At 40.6% G+C, this 14,411-nt stretch overlaps 1 protein-coding gene across 2 annotated transcripts in view; it reads left to right on the forward strand.

The window, feature by feature from the left end:
* LOC124615587 (coiled-coil and C2 domain-containing protein 1-like) overlaps positions 1 to 13,977 on the forward strand; it is a 129,618-nt gene extending 115,641 nt beyond the window's left edge. For both annotated transcript variants that reach the window (XM_047143573.1, XM_047143574.1), the window contains 2 exons: positions 13,330 to 13,420; positions 13,502 to 13,977. In XM_047143573.1, the coding sequence (XP_046999529.1) occupies positions 13,330 to 13,420; positions 13,502 to 13,624 (214 nt within the window). In that variant the 3' untranslated portion in view covers positions 13,625 to 13,977. The remainder of the gene's footprint in view (positions 1 to 13,329; positions 13,421 to 13,501) is intronic.
* Positions 13,978 to 14,411: the final 434 nt, after the last annotated feature.

A 14,411-nucleotide genomic window follows, 5' to 3' on the forward strand; every position in this document is an offset into this window, starting at 1 on the left:
TGCTGAATGACGAACTGAACAGGTACAGGCCAGAAATAGTGGCACTGCAAGAGATAAGATGGTGTGTAATAGGGATGCATAATGATAAGTTCTACAGTTACTTCTATACTGGAAATAAAGAAGGTAAACATCAAATTGGAGTTGATTTTGCAGTAGTCAACAGAATAAGAGGAAATATCATGTACTTCACGGCTGTTACTAAAAATATGGTGGACAAGAATGAAAGGAAAGTTCACAGCCTTAAAATGACGTTGTACCATGCACCTGCATAAGATAAAAATGATAATGAAAAAGATAGTTTCTACAAAGACCTAGGATCAGTAAATGAAGACGCACCCATTTTACATTGTGAAAATGTTCCTAGGTGATGCCAATGCCAGGCCTTTCTGAGATCCTACATTGGCCTCCATAGCCCACACGATTCCTCCAGCAACAATGGAATGAAACAAGTCAGTCTGGCAACTTCAGAAAACCTATGGATTGATTACCTACTTTCCTCACAGAAAAAATTATAAGATAACCTGGAAATGACTTGACCAATCCACACAGAGTAGACAACATATTAGTGGATGCTAGCCACAGAAGTGTTGTTGCAAATGTAAGATCTCAAAGAGGTGCAGAAATGGGATCAGACTACTAGCTTGTGCTGACAACTATTCATGAAAGAACAGAATGCAGAAACTGCAGGAGAAGACAGAAAATAAACACAGGTCTACTGAAAGAGGACCAATGATAGGGAGCCTGCTTGCCTGAGCGATACAGGTAGCCATACCGTAAGTGCAACCACAACTGAGGTGTATCTCTTGAAAGGCCAGATAAACATGTGGTTCCTGAAGAGCGGCAGCACAGCCTTTTCAGTAGTTGCAGGGGCAACAGTCTGCCTTGTAACATGCCTTGCTTTGGTGGTAATGACCACTGCGAATGGCTGAAAGCAAGGGGAAATGACAGGCGTAATTTTTCACAAGGACATGCAGCTTTACTGTATGGTTAAATGATGGTGGCGTCCTCTTCAGTAAAATATTCTCCTATTCAGATCTTTGGGTGGGGACTGCTCCGGAGCACGTTGTTATCAGGAAAAAGAAAACTGACATTCTATGCATCGGAGCGTGGAATGTCAGATCCCTTAATCGGGCAGGTAGGTTAGAAAATTTAAAAAGGGAAATGGATGGGTTAAGGTTAGATATAGTGGGAATTAATGTAGTTTGGTGACAAGAGGAACAAGACCTCTGCTCACGTGAATACAGGATTATAAATATAAAATCAAATAGGCGTAATGCAGGAGTAGGTTTAATAATGAATAAAAAAAATAGCAGCGCGAATAAGCTGCTTTTAACAGCGTAGTGAACGCATTATTGTAGCCAAGGTGGACAAGAAGCCCATGCCTACCACAGTAATACAAGTTTATATGCAAACTAGCTCTGCAGATAATGAAGAGATTGAAGAAATGTATGGCGGGATAAATGAAATTATTCAGATAGTTAAGGGAGATGAAAATTTTTTAGTTATGGGGGACTGGAATTCGATAGTAAGGAAAGGAAGGGAAGGAAAAGTAGTACGTGAATATGGACTGGGGGTAAGGAATGAAAGAGGAAGCCGCCTGGTAGAATTTTGCACAGAGCATAACTTAATCATAGCTAACAATTGGTTTAGGAATCCTGAAAGAGGGTTGTATGTGTGGAAGAGGCCTGGAGACACTGGAAGGTTTCAGATAAATATATAATGGTAAGACAGAGATTTAGGTACCAGGTTTTAAATTATAAGACAATTCCAGGGGCAGGTGTGAACCCTGACCACAATTTATTGGTTATGAACTGTAGATTAAAACTGAAGAAACTGCAAAAAGGTAGGAATTTAAGGAGATGGGACCTGGGTAAACTGAAAGAACCAGAGGTTGTACAGAGTTTCAGGACGAGTATTAGGGAATGACAGACAAGAACAGGGGAAAGAAATACAGTAAAAGAATGGGTAGCTTTGAGAGATGGAATAGAGAAGGCAGTAGATGATCAAGTAGGTAAAAAGATGAGGGCTAGTAGGAATCCTTGGGTAACGGAAGAGAGATTAAATTTTATTTATGAAAGGAGAAAATATAAAAATGCAGTAAATAAATCAGGCGAAAAGGAAGAGAAACGTCTCAAAAATGAGATCGACAGGAAGTGCAAAATGGCTAAGCAAGGATGGCTAGAGGACAAATGTAAGTATGTAGAGGCATGTATCACTAGGGTTAAGATAGATACTGCCTGTAGGAAAATCAAAGAGACCTTTGGAGCAAAGAGAATTCACCTATATGAATATCAAGAGCTCAGATGGAAAACCAGTCCTAAGCAAAGAAGGGAAAGCAGAAACGTGGAAGGAGAACATAGAGGGTCTACACAAGGACAGGACTATTGATAGCCTTGGGATAGCCACCCCTGACAAAACTCTACCATCTGGTGAGCAAGATGTATGAGACAGGAGAAATATCCACAGACTTCAAGATGAATATAATAATTCCAGTCCCAAAGAAAACAGATGTTGACAGGTGTGAAAATTATTGAACTATCAGTTTAATAAGTCACAGCTGCAAAACTCTAACATGAATTGTTTAGAGATGAATGGAAAAACTGGTAGAAGCCACCCTCGGGCAAGATAAGTTTGGATTCCATAGAAATATTGGAACTTATGAGGAAATACTGACCCTATGACTTATCTTAGAAGATAGATTAAGGAAATGCAAACCTATGTTTCTAGTATTTGTAGACTTAGAGAAGTCTTTTGACAATATTGACTGGTATACTATCTTTCAAATTGTGAAGGTGGCATGGATCAAAACAGGGAACGAAAGGCTATTTACAATATGTACAGAAACCAGATGGCAGTTACGAGGCGAGGGGCATGAAAGGGAATCAGTGGTTGGGAAGCGAGTGAGACAGGGTTGTAGTTTATCCTCAATGTTGTTCAGTCTGTATATTGAGCAAGCAGTAAAGGGAACAAAAGAAAAATGTGGAGTAGGAATTAAAATACATGGAGAAGAAATAAAAACATTGAGGCTTGCCAATGACATTGTAATTCTGTCAAGACACAGCAGAGGACCTGGAAGAGCATTTGAACGGAATGGACACTGTCTTCAAAGGAGGATTTAAGATGAACATCACCAAAAGCAGAACGATGATAATGGAATGTAGTTCAATTAAATTGTATGATGCTGGGGGAATTAGATTGGGAAATGAGACACTTACAAGCAGTAGATGAGTTTTGCTATTTGGAGAGAAAAATAACTGATGATGGTCGAAGTAGAGAGGATATAAAACGTAGACTGGCAATGGCAAGGAAAGCATTTCTGAAGAAGAGAAATTTGGTAACATCTGGTTCAGATTTACGTGTCGGGAAGTCTTTTCTGAAAGTATTTGTATGGAGTGTAGCCGTGTGTGGAAGCGAAACATAGATGATAAATAGTTTAGACAAGAAAGCTTTTGAAATGTGGTGCTACAGAAGAAGCTGAAGATTAGGTGGGTAGATCACGTAACTAATTAGGAGGTACTGAATAGAATTGGGGAGAAGAGGAATTTGTAGCACAGCCGGACTAAAAGAAGGGATTGATTGGTAGGACACGTTCTCAGGCATCAAGGGATCACTAATTTAGTATTGGAGGGAAGTGTGGAGGGTAAAAATTGTAGAGGGAGACAAAGAGATGAATACACTAAGCAGATTCAGAAGGATGTAGGTTGCCGTAGTTGCTCAGAGATGAAGTAGTTTGCACGAGATAGAATAGCATGGAGAGCTGCATCAAACCAGTCTCTGGACTGAAGACCACTATATGCATGCAATTAAAATTTGAAACAAGTTTGCTGCCATGGAAGGACAGCGAGGTGATGTAGATACGTTATGGTCCAAGCTCAAGATCGAAGTCAAATGCGCAGCAGATGAAATGCTGAAACCATTGGAGAGCAGGAGGTGGAGCAGAGGATAGTTTAATGACAAGGGTACACATGCAGTTACCGAGCGGGGTGGCGCAGTGGTTAGACACTGGACTCGCATTCGGGAGGACAACGGTTCAATCCCGCGTCCGGCCATCCTGATTTAGGTTTTCCGTGATTTCCCTAAATCGCTCCAGGCAAATGCCGGGATGGTTCCTCTGAAAGGGCACGGCCGACTTCCTTCCCCATCCTTCCCTAATCCGATGAGACCGATGACCACGCTGTCTGGTCTCCTTCCCCAAACCCACCAACCAACCAACCAACCAACACATGCAGTTAACAAGAGAAAAGAGGCTAAAATGTTATGGCTGACAGACAGACACAATGAAAGTTAAGGTTGGGATACATGGAGGCAGCAAGTCCTTTGAACAGAAAAGTGAGATATATAAAAAGCAAGATAACACTGGCAGAAATGGATCAAACAGTATGCAATACAAGAGACTTTTACAGGACAGTCATGCTCTTCAAGAAAGGATATAACGCAAGGATTGATATGATCAAAGACAAGCAGGACAACCGATAACAGGTGAAATGAAAACTATGGAGGAATGGGAAAACCTGCAGAAATGCTGATAGAGGGAAGAGAGATCCTACAAGAGAGAGTATACCATCTAATCAGTTTAATTTCGAGGAGGGAAAGAATCCCAACAGAAGGAAGCAGTCTGTCATCTGCCCAATGCTAAGGAAAGGAGACCCAATGATTGCAGCAACGAAAAAGGGACTACCGTACTATGCACAACTTCTACGATCCTGAGCCTGTTGTTATTGAAGTAGCTGACACCATACCTTGAAGAGGTACTTGGATTCCAATAAGTAGCATTTAAAAAAATGAATTGTAGACCAACTACGTATAATAAGGCAAATGCTATCAAAGAGCTGGGAATTTTGCAGAGATGTTCACTGTCGTTTTGTGGATTTCCAAAAAGTGTATGGTAGTGTGAAGAGGCAAGCAAACAATATGGCAAGAACTGGAAAGGGTGCAGGTTCCTAGAAAATTAATAAAAATGACACAGGCATGAATACAAGAGACTACATGTATTGTGAAAGTGAGTGGAAAGATGTCAGAGAAATTGGAGAGGAAGACTGAAGTGTGGCTTCTCCTCCCCCTCCCCCCTCCACCCCCACCCCACTTCTCCACCACCACCGCCCCTCACTGTTCAGTCTGGTTTGGGAAAGAGCAGTGACAAAGGTAATGAGCTAGGATACAGGAATACAGCTGAGTAGAAGAACCAACACTCTGACTTACGCAGATGATATAGTTTTAATACCACAGAATGAGCAGAAAATCTACAATAATCTGCCTGTCCATTGTTGTTTCACATGGATCACCTTACGTTCAGTGGTATGTTTTCCAGTATTTACAGTTGTGTATCTCTTAGGATATGATGTAGAATATTGTGTCTGCTTTGCTTAGTCACATCAGTAAAACAGGGGCCAATGATGTGATTCTTGAAAAGCCCACATCACATGTTGGCAGACAGTTGTCATTGTTTATCCACTTCTTGCAGCCAATGGGGATTTTCAGCTGACCATTAGTGAATATTGCAAAGATTAATTTGCCCAAGGTTTTCAATGATGCTTCACCAGTAAACAAAATCTTTTGTAGAAATTCTGCTTACTTTGCAGTTTTCGGAAATCTGGAACCAATTTTAAGTAGTTGCCATGAAGTTGTCAGAGTGAAATATGGTAAGGGTGAAACACATTAGAATGTATATTTGTAGAACTCTCATTTGGCTGATCCCAGTCACATATTCAAGCTGCTTCATAGTGATGTGTGGATCGAGTGTTAACAGTGCTAGAATGATGATTGCATTTCTCGTATCAGTTACTCTTCTTTTCCATTGATGTGCGTTATTCTTCACGCTTCCCGCTTCTTGAATTTTTTCATCATTTTCGGACAGACAAATTGAAAGATATTGGCATGATAAGGATACTGTTTGGCATATATTCACTCTGCTGCTCTTTGCAGTGACATTTCCCATAAATGAGACCCATACCACTGTTTTGACTGTTGCATACATTGTGGAAGTCCATGTGAATAACTTGAGCAAATTCTCTGATTGCCACAACAGCAAAGCACAGATTGATGGGTCTCAAGTACACTGGCAAACGTATGAAACATTTCTGAGTTCTGTGTTTCCTTATGTTTGATACAGTAGGGAAGATGTTTGTAGGACCTCCTCACTTGATGATGGCAGAATGGTGATTTCATGTGCTGTTATAGTTTTACTATTTTATCAGGTTCCACACATTTTGTCACTAATTTTTTGTGTAAAATAAAAAAGATAGAAACAATTTGTTCATAATTTGGCAGTTATAAACATTAAAATTTACTTGCCTGACAGAATATTCATCACATTGTTCACTATAACTCAGAGAAAGTGATACCATTATATATTTACTCATTCTGAATATATTTGTGATGACCTATCTTAACATCTCTTCTATGTACATTATTATTAATAATATATCAAGGAAAAGGATGGATAAAAAATCTACTCACCAAGTGGTGGCAGGAGTCTACTCACCAAGTGGTGGCAGGAGAATACACGTAGAAAGGTATTACAGTTTGTTAGCTTTCGGAACCAGTGGCGCCTCCTCCTGGCAGAATGGTTGAAAGGGAAGAAAGAGGGGTGAAAAAACTGCCTGGTGAGATTTGTGAAAAGGGGTAGAGTTTGGAAAAGTCGCCCAAAACCCAGGGTCAAGGGAGACTTAACGGATGGGATGGGAAGGAAAGACTGATTGTTGGGGACTGCACCAGATGAGATTTGAAAATGTGAGAGCTGAAAGATGGAAGATTGAGAAATATGCAAGACAGAGATTACTGCTAAAACACTGTGCATGAGTTAATAAGAGTGAAAACCTAAATGCATTGTATGTGCTAGAGGTGGGAGGATGATGTCAAAAAATAGACAGGTCAGAAAATGATAGAAGTAGAAAACTAAAAAGGGAGTGAAGAAATGCTGAGACTGAAGAAATTAATGTAAATTAAGGGCAGGGGGGTGGTGAAAACCAAGGACATGTTGTAGGCCACTTTCCACTTACGGAGTTCTGAGAAACTAGTGTCTGGGGGAAGAATCCAAATGGCACATGTAGTGAAACAGACGTCAAGGTCACAAGTGTCATGCCATAGAGCAAGCTCTGCAACAGGATATTGTATGTTGCCAGTGTACACCCTCTGCCTTTGCCCATTCATCTTAACTGATGGTTGTAATGCCAATATAAAAGCCTGATATATGATATGTGTCATTTCATGGGTGGCTCTCTCTTTCATAGTACATGTCTTGCAAGTTACAGGGCTGGTACAGGTGGTTGTAGGAGGATGCATAGGGAAAGTCTTACAGTGGGGATGGTCACAGGAGTAGGAGGCATAGGAAAGGGACATGGGTGCAGAAAGAGCATAGGGTCCAAAGGATATTGTGGAGCTTGAGAGGGCAATGAAAAGCTATTCTAGGTGTGGTGGGCAGAATTACAGACAGAATGGACCCCATTTCAGGGCATTATTTTATGAAGTCATAGATCCATTCTTTCAGTGATTTTGCCCACCACACCTAGAATAGCTTTTGGTTGTCTTCTCAATCTCCGCACTATCCTTTTCAGACGCTATGCTGCTCCTGCATCCATCATGGTGTGGTGGGCAGAATTACAGACAGAATGGACCTCATTTCAGGGCATTATTTTATGAAGTCATAGATTCATTCTTTCAGTGATTTTGCCCGCCACACCTAGAATAGCTTTTGGTTGTCTTCTCAATCTCCGCACTATCCTTTTCAGACGCTATGCTGCTCCTGCATCCATCATTCTCCATATGGCTCCCACCCCTGCAACGTCTCAACTGCAAGACTTGCCGTATGCACCCTTTTACCACCACCTAAACCAGCACTGTAAATGGCAAAATGTGTACTATATACCATGTATATCATATACCAGCTGGTATGTAAACACTGTTCAGCCTTCTTGCATTGGGATAACTACCACTAAGTTATCAGTTAGGATAAATGGGCATAGGCAGTTGGTGTACACTGGCAACACACAATATCCTGTCGCAGAGTGTGTTATACAACATGACAGTCATGACCTCGGTGCCTGTTTCACCATACATGCCACTTGGATTCTTCAGCAAGACACCATTTTCTCAGAACCCCACAGGTGGAACTGGCACTGCAACATGTCCTTGGTTCTCGCCACCTACCTTGCCTTAATTTACGTTAATTTCCTTAACTTGCAACAGTGGTCAAAATCCTGGTCTACATAATATTACAAATATTTTATTTCTAGGCACCCCATCCTACAGCCAACAAATATTTTTTGATGTCATTAAAGAAAGATTTTTTTAACAAGACAGCTTGGGCACATACTGCAAAGAGTTTTCTGGATGATGACAGTTGCCAAAAAGGTCTACAATCACTCTAATTTCACTCTTTGCTTTGTATATACAAAATATATGTCAACACATATGTATTTCTTTCTTACTTCCATTGTTTCACTGTGTGCCTCTCTCTTCCTTCTTTCTCTGTGTCTCACTATGCATTTTACACTTCTTGTCCTTTTATTCTTTTGCATCTCTTCATACTTTGTACTTATCTTGTATTTGATGCCAGCATCTATCTCAGTCAGCTTCTGATTTATGCTATAATGATACATACATCTTTTATGTTATTGTTGTATATCAACTTTAAAGCTTCGAATACTTAATTTACCCAAGGCAAGATGATGCTTTGGATGTAAAAAGTGTTTGTCTCTGCCCTACGGCAGGAAAAGAATAAAATTTCTATGTTGTGCCTATGTACAGCAGATTTCTGTTATGTGTAAATATAGTAAGGTAAGTTCTAGCTGAATGTAATTACGTCGGGAGTAAATGAAACCACTCCCTGAATAACAGAAACATTACCTTGTCGACAGGCACACACAAACAAGAAAGAAAATGTGCTAGCTTTCGTAATAAGTCCTTTCAGCCCACATATGTGCCTTGGTGCAGTGAGGGACATTGGCTGTGTGTGTGTGTGTGTGTGTGTGTGTGTGTGTGTGTGTGTGTGTGTGTGCACTAGCTCGACAAAGGATTTGTTCCGAAAGTTAATAAGTTGGGTGTGCCCATTCAACAGGACTGCTGTTTGCTGAGTGATTTCTGACTTTAAGGAATTTGCAGCAGCATGTTTCATATTTATGTGCTTTACCTAGGAGTGTGCAAATTACAAAAATTGGACCAAACTATTGAACATGTAAAATTGCCTTATTCTAGTGAATGGCTACATCTTAAGTGGTAATTTATTAACTTAAAAGAGGAGTGACATTGGCATTTATCAGACTTCTAGCTATTAATACTGTGCTTCTGTGTATTTTACAAGTTATTGTTTCCATTTGATGTACGATTACGATATTTAGATGAGACCCCCAGCCATCTTCTTCGGGTGCAGTGAGTTTAGCCCTAGTGTAAGTCTGTAACAGCAAAATTCACAGCATCTGAAGTAGATGGCTTGGTTGGCCATCAAAAATCATGCATAAAATGGAAACAAGAAGTTGGCAGAACACCTGGAGGCACACTAATTAGTCACACCAAGAAAACCTGAGAGATTACTTATTGTTGTTCATAGCAGACTGAAGGGTTGTAACATAGATACTGTGTAATGTAACAAATGCTGTTGCTGAATTATTATTTATTAATCATACCATATGATTGGTACAAGTTTTGACAATGATTCTATTTCTACTCATAGACGCAATATATTAAAAACTGATCTGTGACACAAGATGATGATGTCACTTGATTGTTAAACTTCTTGGCCACTGAAATAACCATGCTAATTTTGTATCTTAAGATATGTTGTACCTATGCTCACCCTTACGGATCAGTGTACAATGAGGTTATCTTTCAAGTATCCAATCTTCATTCCATTTCCCGATAGTAGTGTTAAAGTTAATTCTCTGATAATCTTCTTCAGTACGCAATGAAGAGCGTGCATGAGAGACCATCATTTTGTCTAACTCCTATCTGAATGGTGAAACTCTGAGAGCTCATTTCTAAATTTGACTTTGGAAGTGTTGTTCCTCAAAGTGGCACGGACTAGCTTGCTACGCTTCTCATTAAGGCCCAGTTGTCATGGGGTGGGTATCACAATCTGCTCATCTATCGAATCATATGCCTTTTGAAAGTCCACTAGGATGACTTCTCAGGGATGTCTGCCATGACTCCAGTAAGGAAGGATGGTAGATATGGTTATAAATTGAAATGACACCAGTCAAACAGCCAAAAGGATTGATTGAAGAAAGGCTAAGGTACTTCTTTGCTGCTTGCTGTATAAGCAAATAAATTAATGTTGTATGACTTCCAGCATGATGCAAGCCTTTCAATTTGTCATTTTTTCGATACCTTAATTGTCAGTTTTGATGGAAGAGTGATAGGCATCAGGAAGCAGGCAATGTGTATATTTTGTTTCATTGAGCTGAAGATTTATATATTAACAGTGGATGAGCTATAGCAAATGATGACAGTTGTTGTAAGCACTACTCTCAGTTTATTTCTTGTTCCTCTGAAACCATTCATTAAACACACATTATTTCTATGTGTGTTAAAGTTTAAGGAGGTTCTGTATATGCCCATAGAAAATAACCAGCATGCTTAATAACTTTGAAGGTTACTGGAATTAAATAATACCACTCACCTCTACTCTCCCTACTCAGTGGGGAAACAGTCAAAATTTTGCTCTTGGCAGATGGGGATTTTCTTGTTACGTATGTATTGTCAAGTTGCAGCACTCTCCTCTTGTTTTGAAACTAGTTAGATAGTAATGATAAAAAAGCCAGTATACAGTCTCTATAATAATACTGTTCATATAGAAAGCCGATATGCTACTTACAAATTTTTTGTGCATTTTATTCTGCCAAACTGTATCAGTGTCGCACAAACATACACTCCTGGAAATTGAAATAAGAACACCATGAATTCATTGTCCCAGAAAGGGGAAACTCTATTGACACATTCCTGGGGTCAGATACATCACATGATCACGCTGACAGAACCACAGGCACATAGACACAGGCAACAGAGCATGCACAATGTCGGCACTAGTACAGTGTATATCCATCTTTCGCAGCAATGCAGGCTGCTATTCTCCCATGGAGACGATCGTAGAGATGCTGGATGTAGTCCTGTGGAACGGCTTGCCATGCCATTTCCACCTGGCGCCTCAGTTGGACCAGCGTTCGTGCTGGACGTGCAGACCGCGTGAGACGACGCTTCATCCAGTCCCAAACATGCTCAATGGGGGACAGATCCGGAGATCTTGCTGGCCAGGGTAGTTGACTTACACCTTCTAGAGCACGTTGGGTGGCACGGGATACATGCGGACGGGCATTGTCCTGTTGGAACAGCAAGTTCCCTTGCCGGTCTAGGAATGGTAGAACGATGGGTTCGATGACGGTTTGGATGTACCGTGCACTATTCAGTATCCCCTCGACGATCACCAGTGGTGTACGGCCAGTGTAGGAGATCGCTCCCCACACCATGATGCCGGGTGTTGGCCCTGTGTGCCTCGGTCGTATGCAGTCCTGATTGTGGCGCTCACCTGCACGGCGCCAAACACGCATACGACCATCATTGGCACCAAGGCAGAAGCGACTCTCATCGCTGAAGACGACACGTCTCCATTCGTCCCTCCATTCACGCCTGTCGCGACACCACTGGAGGCGGGCTGCACGATGTTGGGGCGTGAGCGGAAGACGGCCTAACGGTGTGCGGGACCGTAGCCCAGCTTCATGGAGACGGTTGCGAATGGTCCTCGCCGATACCCCAGGAGCAACAGTGTCCCTAATTTGCTGGGAAGTGGCGGTGCGGTCCCCTACAGCACTGCGTAGGATCCTACGGTCTTGGTGTGCATCCGTGCATCGCTGCGGTTCGGTCCCAGGTCGACGGGCACGTGCACCTTCCGCCGACCACTGGCGACAACATCGATGTACTGTGGAGACCTCACGCCCCACGTGTTGAGCAATTCGGCAGTACGTCCACCCGGCCTCCCGCATGCCCACTATACGCCCTCGCTCAAAGTCCGTCAACTGCACATACGGTTCACGTCCACTCTGTCGCGGCATGCTACCAGTGTTAAAGACTGCGATGGACCTCCGTATGCCACGGCAAACTTGCTGACACTGACGGCGGCGGTGCACAAATGATGCGCAGCTAGCGCCATTCGACGGCCAACACCGCGGTTCCTGGTGTGTCCGCTGTGCCGTGCGTGTGATCATTGCTTGTACAGCCCTCTCGCAGTGTCCGGAGCAAGTATGGTGGGTCTGACACACCGGTGTCAATGTGTTCTTTTTTCCATTTCCAGGAGTGTACTTCCACTTATTACGGTCTTGCCGAATAGTATTAACTGCAGATACTAAAGGGTGTGACACAAAAGTTCTTCCTCGATAACAATTCTGAACTGCATATTACAGTACAGTTGAGTGACTTTGAAACGAGCTTGACCTGATCATATACTGTAAAATTACAAGGAGTCTGACTTGCTGGGCACTTCTTATCTGTGGGAAATAAAATGCCAAGTACTGCTAACAGACACATTTACTTAGCTTTTGAAACTGTTAGTTCCCTCCTCATGGAGAAAATAGGGATAGCTAGACAGTTGGGCAACAGGGGCAAATCATTCAGGCCATAGCTGGGGAGAAAAAGATATTTTCTCAAGTGAATTTATATTTTGTACAATTAGGAATTTACTCTCTTAGCTTATGCTGTAACCTATTAGCATTTTCCAGAGTGCTAACCACCACTCCTTAATCTTTGTTTGTTTTTTTCTTTTATTTATTTATTTATTTCCTTCTTGTGTATACTAAAATGATCAACATCTACGGCCACTGATAAGAAAAGGCCAAGCTCTTAGTTACTTTACACACATCAATAGTTCTGAAGTTGCGTAAAAGTGGGCTACGATTTGGCTACTTTATCTCGAAACATTTCAATACTATTTTTACAGTCATTTGTGTAACAAATTCTGACAGAAAGAGAGAAATATAACCTGCTAAAATCCCATAGCATATAACAGACTTAAAATGCTGACCGATACACAATCCAAACACCAAAACTAATTCTTTCTCTTATTATGCCAATTCAACTCCATTCTGTTTTGATTAGTTCTAAAAAAAGACTCAGGTCTGTAATGCGAGCAACCAGCAAAATAATATACAGTCACTTGCTAAAGAACCTCCAGTAATATGTAAATTTTTCGTGTAGACTTTCAGATCTGAGACAGACAATAAAAATTGTTATTTTTCCTTGTAAAACTTCTGTTATGTTCAGATGTTTCTGACAGGATGTAGATTGCCTCAATATAATCCTTACTGACTCTTGCGAAGATTATTATTATGTAACCTCATTGTTTTACAGTGGATTTTTTAGAGGCGATTCGCTAATTGGTACAGCAAATATCAAACTGCAACCATTGGAAACTAAGTGCATTCTTCATGATGCTTATGATGTAAGTAAAATACTTTCATTTTCCATTGTGATGCTATTCTTTAAGATAAGCAGTACATTTATTTTCTATTTTAAATTGCAGTTGCTTGAAGGCCGTAAAACTGTTGGTGGGAAGCTAGAAGTGAAAATCAGAATACGAAATCCAATTGTTACAAAGCAAGTTGAACAAGTGCAAGAAAAGTGGCTTGTTATTGATTCTATGTGAAAATGTTCTGACACATCATTATTCCTCATTTGGCTGGCTGTGTTCTTGTGACATTTTTATTTCTTTCCTTTGTGCTGTTACCAGTAGAAAACTGGAAAGACGAAAAAATGCTCTGTAAATGATAATCACTGTATTGGACAATAATATTTTCAGAGCACATGTATTATTGTATGTATTAAGTTTCAGAATCCTGTTTTGCACTGTAGGAATTACATGTGTGTTTATTTCATCAATATTGTTTTAATAAATAGATATGTATATTTGTATATGGAATGTTATATAAAAAAGCTGTAATATTGTTTTTAATTATGAAATAATTATTTTTTAAAAATAAAGCTCTAGTTACAATTTTATTTTCTGGTAAAACATTATAGTCTTCTGCACTTTAAAAGTAAAGAACATTATTTAATTTTTGCCAGTACATCATCAGTGACTTTTAGAGGAGGCTTCAGGCACATTTTCTCTGGTGTTTTATGTGCAATTTACTTTTTGCAGTGTGTAGATTAAGTGGGTCCAATACTGCATTGTCTGTCACCAGGAAAGAATTTTTTTCTTTTCTCGTTACAAGTAATTTACTTTTCCTGGAATTTTATGTGTACATTTGATAGAGTGGACCCAGATAAGTTATGAGTGATATTGAGTTTAATGAACAGACACAGGTTACTTTACAAATTGGGAAGTTGGCTGCAGGCCACCACAGCATAGTCATTCGAATATTATTCACTGACTATTGCGAGACACAAAACATTGAGCCTTGCAGTGATTTCCTGCAGTCAAACACCAGCTG

This window comes from Schistocerca americana, chromosome 5 (assembly GCF_021461395.2).
Source record: "Schistocerca americana isolate TAMUIC-IGC-003095 chromosome 5, iqSchAmer2.1, whole genome shotgun sequence".
NCBI lineage: Eukaryota > Metazoa > Arthropoda > Insecta > Orthoptera > Acrididae > Schistocerca > Schistocerca americana.